The sequence below is a fragment of the Zeus faber genome (genome assembly GCF_960531495.2).
Source record: "Zeus faber genome assembly, chromosome: 18".
NCBI classification, from domain to species: Eukaryota; Metazoa; Chordata; class Actinopteri; order Zeiformes; family Zeidae; genus Zeus; species Zeus faber.
The window spans coordinates 5717385-5734748 of record NC_137210.1 but is presented as its reverse complement, the minus strand read 5'-3'; the positions used below and the strand labels follow the sequence as shown (position 1 = coordinate 5734748).

General features: G+C 43.1%; 1 protein-coding gene across 1 annotated transcript in view; it reads left to right on the top strand.

The window, feature by feature from the left end:
• The window catches only part of cps1 (carbamoyl-phosphate synthase 1, mitochondrial), a gene marked incomplete at its 5' end in the record, with an annotated part of 83514 nt that extends 69487 nt beyond the window's left edge, over window positions 1–14027 (top strand). The window contains 4 exons of the mRNA XM_080018592.1: window positions 7744–7803; window positions 8094–8206; window positions 11743–11872; window positions 12747–14027. Of these exons, the coding sequence (XP_079874718.1) occupies window positions 7744–7803; window positions 8094–8206; window positions 11743–11872; window positions 12747–12857 (414 nt within the window). The 3' untranslated portion in view covers window positions 12858–14027. The remainder of the gene's footprint in view (window positions 1–7743; window positions 7804–8093; window positions 8207–11742; window positions 11873–12746) is intronic.
• Window positions 14028–17364: the final 3337 nt, after the last annotated feature.

The following is a 17364-nucleotide window of genomic DNA, read 5'->3' as shown; positions in this document are numbered from 1 at the left end:
TGCCAAGTTAAACATCTGTCTTGTCAGAAGTGGCAAGATTGCTTGGCAGCTTTATTACGACACTATTTCTAGTTATAGATGGTAGGCTCCCACATCCCAGTTTACTGTCCGATGGGCCCATTTTCAGATCTTGATAGGGCTAATCCATCACTGGTGCTCTCACAAAAAGCTATTCTTGAATTTTTCTTGTTCATGGATGTGTTCTCTGGCTTCCAGCAATTAAAAAATCAGTAATTGCAATTTTATTTTCCTCTGCTTGATGTTTCTCTTGAGTTCTCTGAGTATTGCTTTTGCACGTTCCTCTAGATATTTTTTATTTTTTTGTAATATACATACAGTTTATCACATTGTACTTTCTTCTGAAGGTGAAGTCTGCCTTTGGCTTGACCCTGAGAACAAAGCAGAAGGAAGAACATTTTAAATCACCATTTCCAGACCATTGTAAGTTAGAGAACCATACAATGAACCCAAAAATGCAAGAATACTGACCTGCAGGGCTGCCTTCTGCAACCAGATTGGCAACCATTTTAGTGGCCTCTAGTTGGCAACCACTTGTTAACTTAAGAAATAGGGCCAGCAAACCGCAACACATGCACTCCAAAATAAATGAATTTGTTGCATTAGTGAAATTTAAATGTTGCTCCAACAGTTGGAACCAGAACGCTGCACGTGCGTTTACTCGGGTACACAGGCACCTGCTCACATTTTATTGCCTTTCTTCATCATCTGTAATGTGAAAACATCAGATTTCCACACAGTCAAAGAAAGTAAATGTGTGGGTCCAGCTCATAGTTGAGTTCTAAAATCCCAGCTCACCATGAAGCGTCTCTCCAGCTGGGCTGCTGATAGCGCTGTCAGCCGAAGAGTCAACTAGTGGAGTGACAGTAGAGCAAGGTTATTACAGTCAGGGATGCAAACAACTCGCTTTTCAGCGAATGTCGCTTTTTTCACTTCAATTTAGATGACTTTGACATCTAAAGTGTTGTTTTTATTTATTTATTTTTTAACCCATATCAGTCGCTGATATTATGTTAGAACTAAGATGCGGACACTGCTCTAGTCTCTGGTTGAACGCAAGGAAGCAATGCTGCATTCACAGGTTCGGAAAACTGTAATGCGTGTCGGAAGTGATGCGTTCATGGGAACCCAGAAAACCATCTTGAAAAAAAGTACATTTCAGACCTTTTTTCATCATACATGTGTTTGCATCTCTGCACAGTTTACTAAAAACTAAACTAAACCTGGTGAGCATATACAGTACATATGGGTCTAAGAGAGAGAGAAAGGCCAAGTGTGACCAGAGGAGTTGTTTTATCACAACTATTGTCTGTCTTGACTTGTGTTTCTTCCTATCTGAAGATTCAAATTCTATAAAGTATCAGATAAAACACAAACAAACAAATAATTTTGTTTGGTTAGTGTAATAAAGCTTTTAAATATTCTTTTTTGTCACATTTTTATTATAAAGCTGACGATTACTGCATAGTATCTTAGTTAGTCAAAATATAAGGTGACTAAAAATGGCAACCATATTTTCAGTTTTGGCAATCAGAACTGAACTTAATGGTTCAATCAAAGTGGTTGCCAGCCTGGCAACCAATTTTAAAAGTTAGTGTTGAGCCCTGCTCACCTGTAAGTGCAACTGATAACATGACAGATTAGGGAGTCTATGAGATCCGAAAAGCAGCCCAGTATATAGTGAACGGGGTTGAGCCTGGCCCGACCTTGGCCCTACCAATTTTCCCCCCATCTGGTACAGTATGCTACGTAATATATCTTAAAGCCTCGGTGAACAGGTTCAAGGTACCATGTACTTCTTTGAATTGGTATCGTGCAAAAACAAACAGAAGAACCCGTTAACTGGCAATGTGTCATCCTCACTTTGGGGTGGATTTCCAATCTCCTATTCATGGTAAATACAAGTTCTTTGGTTCTACGACAGCAAATTCGGTGAGCAGATTCTTTACTGAGCTGGGGTCTCTGGTCGCTGCTCTGGTCGCTCCTTTGTTAATCAGCTGAGCATAAACAGCTGCAACAATCATGGAGTTCCAATCTGGAAAAAAAACAAAACATAGCAACCATTTCTACATGAAGTTGAGTACCTTCCAAATTTAACCTAGACAGAATGAAACCTCCATTACCAACGGATGCCACCGCCTGTCCTTGCAAGGCCAGACAAGTGAGGTCACTGTATTAATAGGTTACCCAATACATATAGACGTGCTTAAGAATGGCCATGCTTACCAAGCTCCACAGCTACTTATACAGCTGTGCAACTTAGACACTGATAATATGTTAATTATCCACAGCATTCCGAATTACAATTTAAAGGATTTACAGTTATATGTACGAGAAGTTTTTCTTTCAACTCATGCACATTTAGGCTGCTTGCATAAATCCCATGTATTCTATGGGATTTTATTGTGCGTATCCACAGATTTTTCTTCCATTTTTGCATTCATCACGAACTCTGACTATGTCTCATGATGTCAAACTGAGTAAAAAGGTTTTAGGGAGCCTCAGGAGTTATTCTAATGGGCAGAAACAAGACAAAAGAAAGCATTGCCTTGGGGCACCAAGTATTCCATCCTTATCCTTGGAACGGGGCAGTTGTCAAAAAACAAGTATTTATTTGTATCTTGAGGTGATACCATATTCAGTTGCTGGGGAGAAAGTACAAAAACAACTCCAATTCATAACAAAGTACGATGTGTATGATATATTATTAACCCAAGAAAATAGTACTCTGGGAAAGATGACCATCTGTTCAACATTCTACGCAAGTAAAGTCCTGGTATTTGTACTGTCAGAGAAAAATGTTTTGGAGTCATATTTAAAACTCTGGCTTTGAACAATAGCTGAATAATGCAAAGTCCCATAAAGTGCATTTACTCCACTTTACTCCACTCTCAGTGTTGTTGATGGTGTATCATTTAATTCCAGAATTCCATATTTTAAACTAAACAGGACTGTGCTTGAAATTTACCTCTGTGCTGAAAAACACATGCCTCTACATGCATATGTGACCCACTGCAGAATTTAGGTACATTTGGTGCCGTTTGACTTTTTTTTCCATGTCATTTGAAGTGTAGAATCAGAGCTTCAAAACAAGGTGTCACTTGTGCGAATTAAGCAAATTTTTTAAAGCTATGACTTGTTAATGACGTGGGTGTTGCAAACTGTGTTTCTGAAATAATCACCATCAAAGTTTTCCCAACACTTGGCTTCATTCAGCCAGCTCCCAGAATGCAAATGGATTGGAGGACCAATAGAGGCACATGGCTACTTGCCACATGGCCACTTGACACCCTGCTGAATGGGACAATCTCTGCATTTTTCTTGTGTTTTGGGGGAATGTTGAACAGCGTCATAGTCGCACAACACCTTTGTTTAAAAAAAAAAGCTATTATTTAACAGTAAGAATATACATGCTTTATAAAAGTGGAATTATTTAGGAGTTTAGTGCGGACAACACAACAAAATGTACAGTCTGTCAAAAATATTAGTCTTTGTATATCAGCCTTGGTGTGTCATTTAATATATAAATGTGCGTATGCCAAATATCTTCAAAGTTCTTGGAGTTATTATGTGGGCTAACCCCAACCCTACCCCAGCTACACTCTGAGAGCCTGTTTGGGGCGGTCTCTTTTAATTTTCTTTTTCGCCCCTGGCTGCATTTGCAGGTAAACTTGAGAATCTTGTCCATTGCTACTTGTTCATAATCTGCATCACCAACCTCAATGGACTTTATCACGTCATCAACTTCTTCCGTTGCAACAACAACAACAGGCATGTCGTCGGTCTCTTCCGGTGGTTCTTGAAAATATTCAGTTTCATCGTCACATTCAGGTTGAAATCCGCTGTTTGAAATGTTCTCCAAGTCTGGGATAACGCCGGTATCAGATTCAGCATCGATGTCGGAGAACTGACTATCATCGCGGAAAATTAAGTCCAGTACGCACTGCTTACACTGACTTGGATACATTGCACTGTTCAGATTGAGGTCCACAATATGATTTATATCTTCCGCCACCCGTTTCTCGTAATCCATCTCAACACGGAGATGAAAGTTTCACAGACAAGTGAAACCGAAGGCTCCTCGGCTTGTTTATGGAAGTGACGTCAACTTTTCTTCTTTGTTGGTATACGCCGCCTACACAACAATGTATCCAGGTGTGTGTAACACGAATGATTTAAGGGTTGAACTCTATCAAAACATTTACATTACATTTACATTTAGTCATTTAGCAGACGCTTTTATCCAAAGCGACTTACAAGGGAGAATAACATTCAAGCTACATTGCGACAGAGATTAGTGTAACAACAACATTCGTGTAACAATAAATACTGCAAGGTGGTGCTAAGTAATTGTAGGTTAGGACAGGAGGTACTCACTGAAGAGCTGGGTCTTCAGGTGCTTCTTAAAGACAGAGAGGGAGGTCCCCACTCTGGTCATTTTTGACAGCTCGTTCCACCAACGTGGAACTACAAATGAGAATAGCCTGGATTGCCGTGGCTGTATGGCCGGCAGAGCCAGGCGACGCTCATTTGACGAGCGCAGCATCCGGGGGGCAACATGTGCTCTTACAAGAGCATTTAAGTAGGCGGGAGCATTCCCAGCAATCACTCTGTAGGCCAGCATGAGAGACTTGAACTTGATGCGGGCGGCTACAGGTAACCAGTGGAGCTCGATGAGCAGCGGAGTGACATGTGCCCTCTTCGGCTGGTTGAACACCAGTCGCGCCGCCGCATTCTGTATCATCTGTAGTGGCTTCACCGCACAGGCCGGCAAGCCTGTTAAGAGGGCGTTGCAGTAGTCGAGACGGGACATCACCAAGGTTTGTACCAGCAGTTGAGTGGCATATTGGGTCAGGTATGGCCTGACTTTTCGGATGTTGAGTAGTGCGAAGCGGCAGGACCGGGAGATGGCGGCAACATGGTCCGAGAATGTCAGTTGGTCATCAATAATGACACCAAGATTCCTTGCAGCCTTGGTAGGAACAAGAGATAGAGAGTCGATTTTAATATTAATGTTGTGATAAATACCTTGTTTGGCCGGGAAGACCAGCAGTTCCGTTTTCGCCAGATTTAGTTGAAGATGATAATCCTTCATCCATGTGGATATGTCAGCGAGACAATCCGAGATCCGCGTCGAGACAGTAGGGTCGTCGGGCGGGAAGGACAGATAGAGTTGAGTATCATCCGCATAGCAGTGATATGAAAAGCCATGTGAGCGGATGATCGGGCCCAGTGAGGTGGTGTATATGGCAAAGAGGAGGGGTCCTAGCACCGAGCCTTGGGGCACCCCTGTGGTGAGGTTGTGAGGCACAGACAGCTGGCCTCGCCATGTCACACTGAACGAGCGCCCAGTAAGGTAAGATTCGAACCAGAAAAGTGCACTGCCCGTTATGCCCATACTTGAGAGTGTGGACAGGAGTATGCTATGATTGACAGTGTCAAAAGCAGCTGATAAGTCTAGCAGAATGAGAACCGAGGATTTGGAAGCAGCTCTAGCAGTTTTTAAGGCCTCTGTCACAGACAACAGGGCTGTTTCGGTGGAGTGACCACTTTTGAAGCCAGATTGAAGTGTATCAAGAAGGTTGTTTCTTGACAGGTACTCTGTAACCTGTCTAGAGACCGCCCTCTCTAAGGTTTTGGAAAGGAATGGGAGGAGAGAGACCGGCCGATAGTTTTCTACTTGATTGGGATCGAGTGAGGGTTTTTTGAGCAGTGGTGCGACCCGAGCCGCTTTGAAAGCGGAAGGGAAAGTGCCGGAAGTTAGGGAAGAATTAATCACGTGTGATTGCCGGGGTGATAGTCGGTGATATGGCTTGAAGGAGGTTAGATGGGATCGGATCTAGCGGACAGGTAGTAGGACGGCTACATGTTAATAGTTTAGATACCTCACTTTCAGCGAGGGGGGTGAAACCAGGGAACGATGAGCCCAGGGCTGGAGAAGACAGGTTGTGAGTAAGTTGTTTAGTGAATTGGCTGCTGATGGCTGCCACTTTGTTAGCAAAAAAGGAGGCAAGGCAGTCAGCAGTGAGGTTAGTAGCTGGGGGAGGTGGTGGAGGGTAAAGCAGAGACTTGAAGGTGGCGAATAACTTACGTGTGTCTGTGGCACCGTTGATCCTATCGTTGAAGAAGGCCTTCTTGGCAGCAGTGATGCTGGAAGAGAAGGAGGACAGCAGTGTCTGGTAGCTTGCAAGATCTTCAATTGTTTTGGATTTGTGCCATTTCGTCTCGGCTGCTCTGAGGTCAGTGCGCATTGTCCGGAGGGTGTCAGTCAGCCAAGGGTGCGACTGGGTTGAACGAGCAGGTCTGGTGGATAGTGGACACAGGCTATCCAGACATGAGCTCAAGGTGGAGCAGAGGGAGTCAGTGGCATCATTAACCTGCAGAGAGGAGAAAGTGCCGTGAGGTGGAAGAGAAGAGGAGAGCACAGAGGAGAAGTGGGTGGGAGACAAGTTGCGGAGATTGCTGCGGATAGTAACCATGGGTGGGGAGGTGGAGGGTTGTTTTGGTAGCTGGACATTGAAGTGGATGAAGAAGTGGTCAGAGAGATGAAGAGGAGTGACCCATAGGTTGTCGGTGGTACAGCTCCGAGCAAGAATGAGATCAAGCTCTTTGCCAGCCTTGTGAGTCGGTGGAGTCGGGATCTGTCTTAGGTCGAACGAGCGAACCAAAGACAGGAAGTCAGCCGAGCTCGCACTGTCCAAGTGGATGTTCATGTCTCCGAGGACGAGCATGGGACACTCATGCTCAGGAATTGATGACAGCAGGGTGTCAAGCTCATGTAGGAAGTCACCTAGTTGTCCTGGTGGACGGTAGATGACGACCACATAGGCTTTCACCGGAGCAGTCACCAAGACAGCGTGATATTCAAAGGAGGCAAAGATGTTTTAAAGGCAGCAGTGGATTAAATTTCCATGTGTTGGAAATTAGCAGGCCAGTCCCACCACCGCGGCCAGATGGTCTGGATGTGTGGGAGAATGAGTAGTTAGTGGAGAGTGCAGCCGGGGTTGCGCTATCTTCCGGTTTAATCCATGTCTCAGTGAGAGCAAGGAGCTCCAAGGAGAGGTGGTTTGCATGACCAGAAATGAAGTCTGCCTTGTTAACTGCAGATCAACAATTCCACAAGCCAACAGAGAAGGAGGTCTTTGCAGAAGATGTTTGCTGCAGGGACCTGAGGTTACCCGGATTGCATCGGCGTATGGTATAACGACGCTTTCTGGGTGACCTTGAAGTTGTAGGGATGCGGTAGTAGCACATTATGTATGGAGTGGGTTTCACATTGTGACTTCACATCACATGGAATATGGAGGAATGATCTTCACCTGGACTGTGGCTTTAAAGGAAACGATCGATCAGCGTTCAAGCTGTTCATTGTCTCGGTTAGACGTTTCCCCAATGTAATCTAACGGGAATATTTAGCTCGGCGGTTTAACATTTGTCTACTATTTTAAAATCAAACTCGGTTTTGAAAATACATTGACAGATTAAAAAAAACAAAGGAACACGAATCTGGAAAAAAATTGTTTTTCTTCTCGAAAGGTTTTTTTCAACTTATTTGGAAGGTCATGGCGCTTTTAGAAATTGAATGCGCAACAAGTCAGGTTTTGCAGCGGTGGGTCACATATAGATAAGCACGGCTTGATAAATCCATATATATGACAAACTCTGATAAACACTTCCTCTCTCTCTCTCTCTCTATTTCCTTCTGTCTCTTCTCCGCATCCACAGCATTCTTTCCGGCCCAACTTCCTAGCTACAGCACATCAGCTGAACGAGGAGGGCTTCAAGGTGAGTGCTCTGCCCCCCACCCTCAGCTTCTGAGCGAACACAAAGACACATTTCATAAGCTTTTAAGCAAAACACGTTGAGCGAAAAGACCCTGGTTTGCAGTGAAAAGATTCAACAAGATGTTTTTAAAGGGCCAAAACATTTGGCCAAGACCTTTTTTGTTGTTTAAGGAAGGGCCAAAATCATTGAGCTTAAGGGTCTAAAGGGTTGTGTAGGGTTTAGCGTAAAAGTAACATAACCACGAAATGTCAATGGACTTTCCTGTTCTGTGCCCCCCTTCCTTCCTCCAGCTGTACGCCACAGAGGCCACCTCAGCCTGGCTGTGTGCCAATGATGTTCCCGCCAGCCCAGTGGCCTGGCCTACTCAGAAGGAAGGAGACACCAGTCTGCCCAGCATCAACCGGTGAGAAGCTTTACACTGACACCCAGAACTCTTTTTAAAAACGAGAGAGAAATTAATTATAGCCAGGCCAAATCAGAGTTCCTGAAAGTTCATTAAAAAATACATCAAGACATCAAGACACATATCTATAGAAGTTATGTTATCATGCTGTTTTTCAGAGTAACTCTACCGAATTAAAGAGTTTTTGCCCTTGTCTGCCTTTTTCATTCAATTTACTTCGAAATGCTGTATTTCATGGCACCATGGGATCAGGACCTACTGGCTGATTCAGTCATTCTTTGTAGTGATTAATTGGCCCAGCTCAATTTAATTAACCAACATGGCAGACCTTCACAAATTACGGGACAAGATGTGTACTTTGGCAGATCGTAGAAAACAATTTATCAGCCGATTTTATTTGTGGGTCGGTTTGGGTCGGGTGGTGTTCGTAATGCTATTTTGCTGATGGCTAAATTGTTATTGGGATGGAATGGAAAAACGCATCAAAATGGTTAAGTACATACCCAAAAGTCACCCTTTGGACTATCCCAATGTTTTCACTTCAATCTACTTTTAACCTAACATGTTCCTTAAATTATTTTTCTCAATTTCAATATAATATGTATATGTAGTCATATGACTTCCTATTTGTGAAGGGAAGTCTGCACATGAAATAGAATACATTTTCATGTTTGGTCTGATGTGGATAATGATCGTAATAATAATAAATAATAAATGTTACTGCAGGCAGCAATACAGGGGGTCCATTATTGACACCAATTACAATTTTTAGAGTTCCCATTGGAACGTAGCATCGTAGTTCGTCCTGTCGCTCTTCTTTACATTAGCATTATGTCTAAAAAGAGTTACAATTTTCCGAGTTTCCATTGAACGTATTCTTGAATTCCATTGAAAAATACAGTAAATATTGTTTTCGCAGCAGACCAGACTGCCCTGCCAAAGCTTGGTGCATTTTCGTTCATGGGCAACAGTTAAATAAAATAAAAATGCTCCTTTTCTTTTGACTGCTCTTTTTCCCAAATGTAATTATTTGTAAGAAAATGTTTTTTAAGGTAAAATGCTGAAATTTCAAGCAAGTCCTTTACAAACCTTACAAACCAAATCATTTTGCTTTTATTAGGCGAGAGCAATTTCTACTTACTTACTTATTGTACTTACTTATTTCTACTTTCTCAGATATAGGCCAGGATAATAATATCAGGTAATTTGGATCTGAACTCATTTATATAAAACAGTGAATACCAGTGAATTTAAAATAACAGTGAATTTAAAATAACAGTGAATTTAAAATGCATACACACACACAAATACTGTGTGTATATATATGTATGTATGTATGTATATATATATATATATATATATATATACTCACCGGCCACTTTATTAGGTCACATTGCTAGTACCGGGTTGGACCCCCTTTTGCCTTCAGAACTGCCTTAATTCTTCGTGGCATAGATACAACAAGGTGTTGGAAACATTCCTCAGAGGTTTTGGTCCATATTGACATGATAGCATCAAGCAGTTGCTGCAGATTTGTCGGCTGCACATCCATGATGCCAATCTCCCGTTCCACCACATCTCAAAGGTGCTCTATTGGATTGAGATCTGGTGACTGTGGAGGCCATTGGAGTACAGTGAACTCATTGTCATGTTCAAGAAAACAGTTTGAGATGATTTGAGCTTTGTGACATGTGGTGCATGATCCTGCTGGAAGTAGCCATCAGAAGATGGGTACACTGTGCTCATAAAGGGATGGACATGGTCAGCAACAATACTCAGGTATGCTGTGGCGTTTAAACCATGCTCAATTGGTACTAAGGGGCCCAAAATGTGTCAAGAAAATATCCCCCACACCATTACACCACCACCACCAGCCTGAACCCTTGATACAAGGCAGGATGGATCCATGCTTTCATGTTGTTTACTCCAAATTCTGACCAGACCATCAGAATGTCGCAGCTGAAATTGAGACTCATCAGACCAGGCAACGTTTTTCCAATCTTCTATTGTCCATTTTTGCTGAGCCTGTGCCAATTGTAGCCCCAGTTTGCTGTTCTTAGCTGACAGGAGTGGCAACCTGTGTGGTCTTCTGCTGCTGTAGCCCGTCTGCATCAAGGTTCGACGTGTTGTGCGTTCAGAGATGGTATTCTGCATACCTTGGTTGTAATGAGTGGTTATTTGAGTTACTGTTGCCTTTCTATCGTCCACACAGCTGCCCCTTCACTGGATATTTTCTCTTTTTTGGACCGTTCTCTGTAAACCCTAGAGATGGTTGTGCATGAAAATCCCAGTTGGTCAGCAGTTTCTGAAATACTCAGACCAGCCCGTCTGGCACCAACCACCATGCCACGTTAAAGTCACTTAAATCCCCTTTCCCATTCTGATGCTCGGTTTGAACTTCAGCAAGTCATTCTCAACATGTCTACATGCCTACATGCAATGAGTTGCTGCCATGTGATTGGCTGATTAGCTTTTTGTGTTTACAAGCATTTGAACAGGTGTATCTAATAAAGTGGTGTGTGTGTGTGCGTGTGTGTGTGTGTGTGTGTGTGTGTGTGTGTGTGTCTTCATCTTCAACTGTTTTGTGTGTGTGTGTGTGTGTGTGTGTGTGTGTGTGTGTGTGTGTGTGTGTGTGTGTGTGTGTGTGTGTGTGTGTGTATGTATTGTACTGTACATTATATCAGATAAGGTTATCGCTCATCACAGATTATTGGTGGTGATTACATAAGCAACCCATGAAGTCCACTTGCTAATAATGTTTTTTATCTTTATTGTTTAAAGCGCTGCACGCTTTTAAACACAAGATCTTACATGATCACAGCTGATCATTGAGAGGGGCTTAATCAGTCTTTATCGACTGTCGGTAATGATCAGCTGCCCTGAATTAACACAACATTCACGCCAGGGTATAATGTGCGGACCTGGAATGTTCTGAAATTGACATTGCTTTAACCCCATTTTGTGTGTGTGTGTGTGTGTGTGTGTGTGTGTGTGTCTTCATCTTCAACTGTTTGTGTGTGTGTGTGTGTGTGTGTGTGTGTGTGTGTGTGTGTGTGTGTGTGTGTGTGTGTGTGTGTGTGTGTGTATATATTGTACTGTACATTATATCAGATAAGGTTATCGCTCATCACAGATTATTGGTGGTGATTACATAAGCAACCCATGAAGTCCACTTGCTAATAATGTTTTTTATCTTTATTGTTTAAAGCGCTGCACGCTTTTAAACACAAGATCTTACATGATCACAGCTGATCATTGAGAGGGGCTTAATCAGTCTTTATCGACTGTCGGTAATGATCAGCTGCCCTGAATTAACACAACATTCACGCCAGGGTATAATGTGCGGACCTGGAATGTTCTGAAATTGACATTGCTTTAACCCCATTTTGTGTGTGTGTGTGTGTGTGTGTGTGTGTGTGTGTGTGTGTGTGTGTGTGTGTGTGTGTGTGTGTGTGTGTGTGTGTGTGTGTGTGTGTGTGTGTGTGTGTGTGTGTGTGTGTGTGTGTGTGTGTGTGTGTGTGTGTGTGTGCACGCAGACTGATCAATGAGGGGAAGATCGATCTGGTTGTCAATCTGCCCAACAACAACACGTTCCACCTGAAGGATAACTTCCTCATCCGCAGGATGGCTGTGGACCACGGAGTGCCACTGATCACCAATTACCAGGTCAGGAAATTCTCACGTCCACCACAAAGGGCTGTTAGAAATGGACCTGAATATGCTTCAGACGTGGCTCTGCTGTCAGCATGGCCATCCCTGTCCTTTCAATGAGACCACTGTCAAATAAATGAAGACTTGGAAACCATTTTGCTCCGATAACAATTCAGGCGTCCTTGTTCGACGCTCCGATTACAGCACAGTGTTTAAGTGTAAGTATCCCACCTTATTTTAAATGTAATTTCTCATTGCGGTGGTGTAGGCTTGTCATAGGCATCAGAAATGTACCCATATATCATCTACAGTGTGAGTGGCAAGGAGGTTTTGGGTCAGAAAATGTGGCTAGAACTGCAAACCTCCTGAAGTTGTAGTACACAGGACAAATCTTTTGATGACACCTCTCTGTGTGTGCGTATGGTAGGTTTGATGAATGCGCCCACCTCACAACACGGCCACATTGCAAGCTCAAAAGGAGTGCTTCGTGCAGTCCGATGGGATGGTCTTAATGTAATGAAGTGTAACCAAGTCCTGAGAAGCTGCTTATCTGGCAAAAATAAATGACACATTACACCTTTCAACATAATGCAAATAAAGTTCTTAAAAGCCCAAGGATGTCAGTAAGAATGCCTCTTTAAAGAGCACCTCTTTACATTTTGGGCATTTTCTAGTTATTTACTCAAAATAAAACAAGAAATAAAGGACTTTATGGCACTTGACGCTACCCAGTTGGGTCACGTTAGTGAGAATCAGCTCATTGCTGGTTGCCATGCTGTAGCAAATTCAAAAATGGAGGGCAAAAGCAGGGTGTGAGGTTGTCTGGAAGCGGGCCGTATGTAACATTTAGGTTTGTCAATGGTGTTCATTTTCATTTTGACGATCTCAGGTGGTGAAGATGTTTGTAGAGGCCATCTGCTACACCGGGGAGCTCGACGCCACCAGCCTCTTCCACTACCGCCAGAAAGAGAGCAAACACAATGAGGCTGGCCAGCGCTGATTGACCTCAGCTTCGACACCACCGGCACCCACCCCACCCCACGCCCCAACCCCGCAATCCCCTTCCCAACCGCGCCGTGGTGTGGGGAGTAGGAGTGCACAAATTATCTGAGAGACCAAAATCCTCCAAATGTTTTTCTGTTCTGTTGGAGATGCCATGTGAGGTCTGGGGCGTGAGGTTTTTTTATTTTATTTTTTCCCCTTTTTTTCTGGTTTGCGTTTTAGTAGTTAGTATTATTATTATAGGCGGTTAATCAGGCGGTAGGTTTATTTTTATTTTTTTTAGCTTGTTGTACTCTTTATTTAAAGTCAACTTGTTAAGTCTATACTCAACAACATGTTGAGTAAAGACTCAAGCTAACGTTTGGGGAGACACTAACTTTTGGGCCTCGTTTCCAAAAAGTATCTTAAGCTAAGATGATCGTAAAAACCCTTCTTTCGTAAAGCTCCTCAAATTGACAGTGCATTTCCCAAAAGCATCTTAACTAAGACTCCTTAAAATGATTGGGGATGGGACAGCAACGTCGATAAGCCCTAAAGAGTTTTTTGTTTAGTTAATGCCTGTTGCAACAAATAAAAACCCCTGTGGTATCGCAAGTAGAAAAAGCACTTAACTCTAAGTTCGGTCTTAATTGGGAAATTAGGTCCTGACTGATATCAGGCTTCAAGGCATTACGCTGCTTTACTTTTTAAATCCCCGGTAGGTGTATCACATTGATACACCAACCCTTGGATGAAGGCTCTCAGCTCTATCTGGTGCTCAGTTAACAGTAACACTTTGGTTTCCAGTCAGTCATTTACTCAATCTGCCTAATTCAACAAGTTTTAAATTAAAGAGAAGTTTGTGGACCTAAATGAAAGCGCGTAAATAGCGGGGATGTAGGTTTGTGGTGTTTGGAGCAGCTGAGTTAGGCTTAAGGTAGTTACTCTTTCAGTATTTGTTTTTAACCATGAATTGAACCGCATTGGTCCAGGGAGGGGGGGAAATGACTCCAGATTTTACTGTTGGATGCTGACTGTTGACTGTTGACTGTTGACTGTTGACTGTTCTCAGATTTTTGTGTGTGTATACAGTATATCTTCTGAACTGTGTCCATATTTCCAGCTGCTCTGTATTTGAAAACATTCTTCTCCACACAAGTCAAATATACAAAAGTGTTTATGTAAGTTATTTCAGTTGTTGTCATTTCTGTTTCGATGCGCCTCGATGCGCATAATGAGCTCATGATCCCTGCGTGTGTGTGTGTGTGTGTATTTTTACTTGCATCAAAAGGCATCAACAGCAGGTGTTTTCCTCCCACACCAACAACAGTGGTTTTAATGTAACTAACTACTGTGAAAAATGGTCTCAGGTTGGGACTCTTGCTGAACAACTGAAACAGCAATGTGTACTTTTATGAATCCCTCTTGGGAGAAGTTATTTGCATTTGCATTTACCCATCCTAGCATCTGATGTATCTGGGGGCAGTGGGCTGCCCCCCACGTGGTGGTGCCTGGGAGCAGTTGGGGAGCTAGGTGTCTTGCTCAGGGACACTTCAGCATGCTACCAGCTAGGAATTGAACTGGCAATCTTCTGATCACGAGGCGACCTGCTCGGCCTCCACCTGCTTCCCCATTTACAAACTTGTAGTACCTGGGTTAGGGTTAGGGTTACCCATTGTCTGTGTTGTTTAAGCTGCCTTGCGCGATGTGGCACGGATCGCACAATGAGTCTTTTCGTTCAATTAGGAAACTGAGGAACATAAATACATGACCTAAAATATAAACACAGGGGTTTTTTTTGGTTTTGTTTGGATAAACGGGGGTTAATTTGAAGAAACAGCGCAAATTGGCGGAGAGGAGATGTCACACTTATCGTGTGGCCCCTACACTGATTATGGGCCAACGATCCCCCTAGCAGTTGTGGTCCTAAACAACCGCATGGACTGCTTATGCTACGGGCCGGCTCTGTTTACATGAGTTTGTGGGATGTGTACGCAAAGTTGGAGCTTCGAGCTGCAGCAGCCACGCAAAGGCAACTTCTGAAACTTCTATTTCAGTATTACTATTCTTTTTCTTTTTGGAACCACTTCTCTATCTCTGAGGAGCAGAAGGGACTTCCTTATAGGGAAATACTGTATCAGGGCGTGGTCTTATGCTATGTAGCACACCCCTCTCTGGTACACAATCATCTCTAATTTGAAAACCGTCTTCTCCTGGGCTGTCAGATGAATAAAACAATTCTTGGAGAAGGGCAAGTGTGGATCTTTGGTCAGGCCTCGGGTGGGTGTGTTTTTGAAAAACAAAAAAACAGTCCAATCTCGTTCCCACCTATGCTTGCTGAGAGACTGCACGCATAGATCACATTCTATACGTGTCTCGCGTGCTGTTCCCACCTTGGCAGAGTCATGATGCACTACGGGCGTTGTAACCAGGCAACGGTCGGGGGGGGCTCTCAACAAATATCTCCCAGGTAGGCCCTTGTGCTGTGCTGTAAGCTCAAATCCCACTTTGATTAAAGTGCAGGATCGTTAAGTTTCACCCCCTTCGCCCATGTTCTCCTGGAAAAGAAAAAAGACTCCTGGGGGTCCGCCGAGGGGTCTTTGTGCCTGCATACAAACGTGACTATATATTACGTGTGAATGAAAACGAGAATAGTTCATCACACGAGAGATGCGTTTTTGCGTAATGATTGAAAGAAAACGAAACCACAAAATGGGGTCGCAATCCGGATCACATGGTGGCGGCGAAAAAAAAATGTTTTACCCCACTTTGTAGGAACAGACCAGCCCTCGCCCACACCCCCTCCATTGGGATTCATCTCAACACCGCTCAGACGCGGTATGAATTTTTAAACGACGGCAGACTGCGTGGAGGGAGACATCTCTCTCAAAATGTAAATGCACTTTTTGCCCCAAGGCAGCGAAAAGCGCTCAACACCGCGGGGTGCACAGCCTCACACGAGCGCCGGGGGAACCAGGGCAAGGCCGCTCCTCAAGGTGTGTGCTCAGAGTCCTTAAGCTGCTTTATTTCTGTTTATCTGGGGTTGTTTTCTTTTGGTTTTGGCACAAAGGCTGCTGTGTTATAATAGTGACCCTGGTCGGAAGGGGATCGTTTCACATGGGAAGGACGCTGCGACTGTTTTAAATGTCAAAGGAGAAAACGTGTGGGAATTCGAATGAGATTCCCATTTTGAAAGACTCTAAAAATGCAATTTGTAACTTGTCTCATCTGTCTCCGTGAAAGGAGCATGTCCATGTTTGGGTGCCATCGCAAATTACTTCAAGGTTTTGCATTTCAAAGTTTTATTCATCAATTTTGATAATATCCTTTCTGCACTGAAATGATTACTCGTCATGCGAATTCTCAACTGTGCACATAAAAAGTAAAAAAAAAAAAAAGTGACAAGAAAAAAGTGAAAGTGACTCCAAAAAAGAAAACAAACAAATTTATGAAATATTTTTGAAGTAATATTTTTATTAAAACTTTTTTTTTTTTTTTACCAAAATAAATACATTTTATTTTACTAAATTGATGGAAAGTAAGCTGAAGTGAATGTGCAATGTACCTACTTTTTTGTATTGATGATGATTAAGTAATAAGATCAATGTCAATGTTGGAGGAAGGGGGGGGGGGGTAAAGAACAAATGGAAAAATATAATCAGGGAGGCATTGTCACAAAGTGGTAATATTATCCAAATTCACACTCTCTCACCTCATTAGTTTCCTACCCACACAGGTTCATCTCATTTTCAGTCAACCACACCCAAACAATTAATTTCACAGTTTGTCTGATTTTGAAATCTGTTTATTTGCTTTTAACACTAAATTATTTTGGTTGAAGTACACACATTTTAACACTGTAGGGTTTCACAGGCATTTTTTTATATACAGGTTTTCTTCCTCTTCAATTTTTGGAGGATTTTTAATTTTTCCTCTTTGCTGCCCCCAAATACATTGTGGAGGGAAAAAGTGGGGGAAAAAACAAGGAGGGCCTGCTAGCCTACAGATTGTCCATGGAAGCCAAGCCAGTGGTGCAGAGGAAGAAAGTGGAGCTTCTGGAGTGGTAGAAAACACTGAGGGTGAAGCTAAGGAGCCAACCCTGTCTGACCTGGTTTCCATTCTTCAGGCTCATACGGGGCAGCAGGAGGCCCGAGCGGAATGGGAGAAACTGCAAGACAGGAACAGCATTTTATAACACTTCAACATCAGTTTCAGGTTTTGCAGTTAGAGGTACAGTCCTGTACATCTCCACTACCAGATCCTCTCCCAACAGACTCTAATCCGTCCAATTTGCAGGCCCAAGCTCACACCATGAGCCCATATTGGAAATATTAAGTTATAATGGTGACATTGAACATTTTCTCATTGCATTTGAACGCATTGGCATAGCATGCCAGTGGCAGAAATCAGATTGGAACAAGGAGCTCGCAGGCCAGAAGTATAAATAATAATACAAATAATAATAATAATGATGATGATGGTGGTGGTATCGGGAGCAGGAGGAAGGGCACTCCACTCTGGCTCCT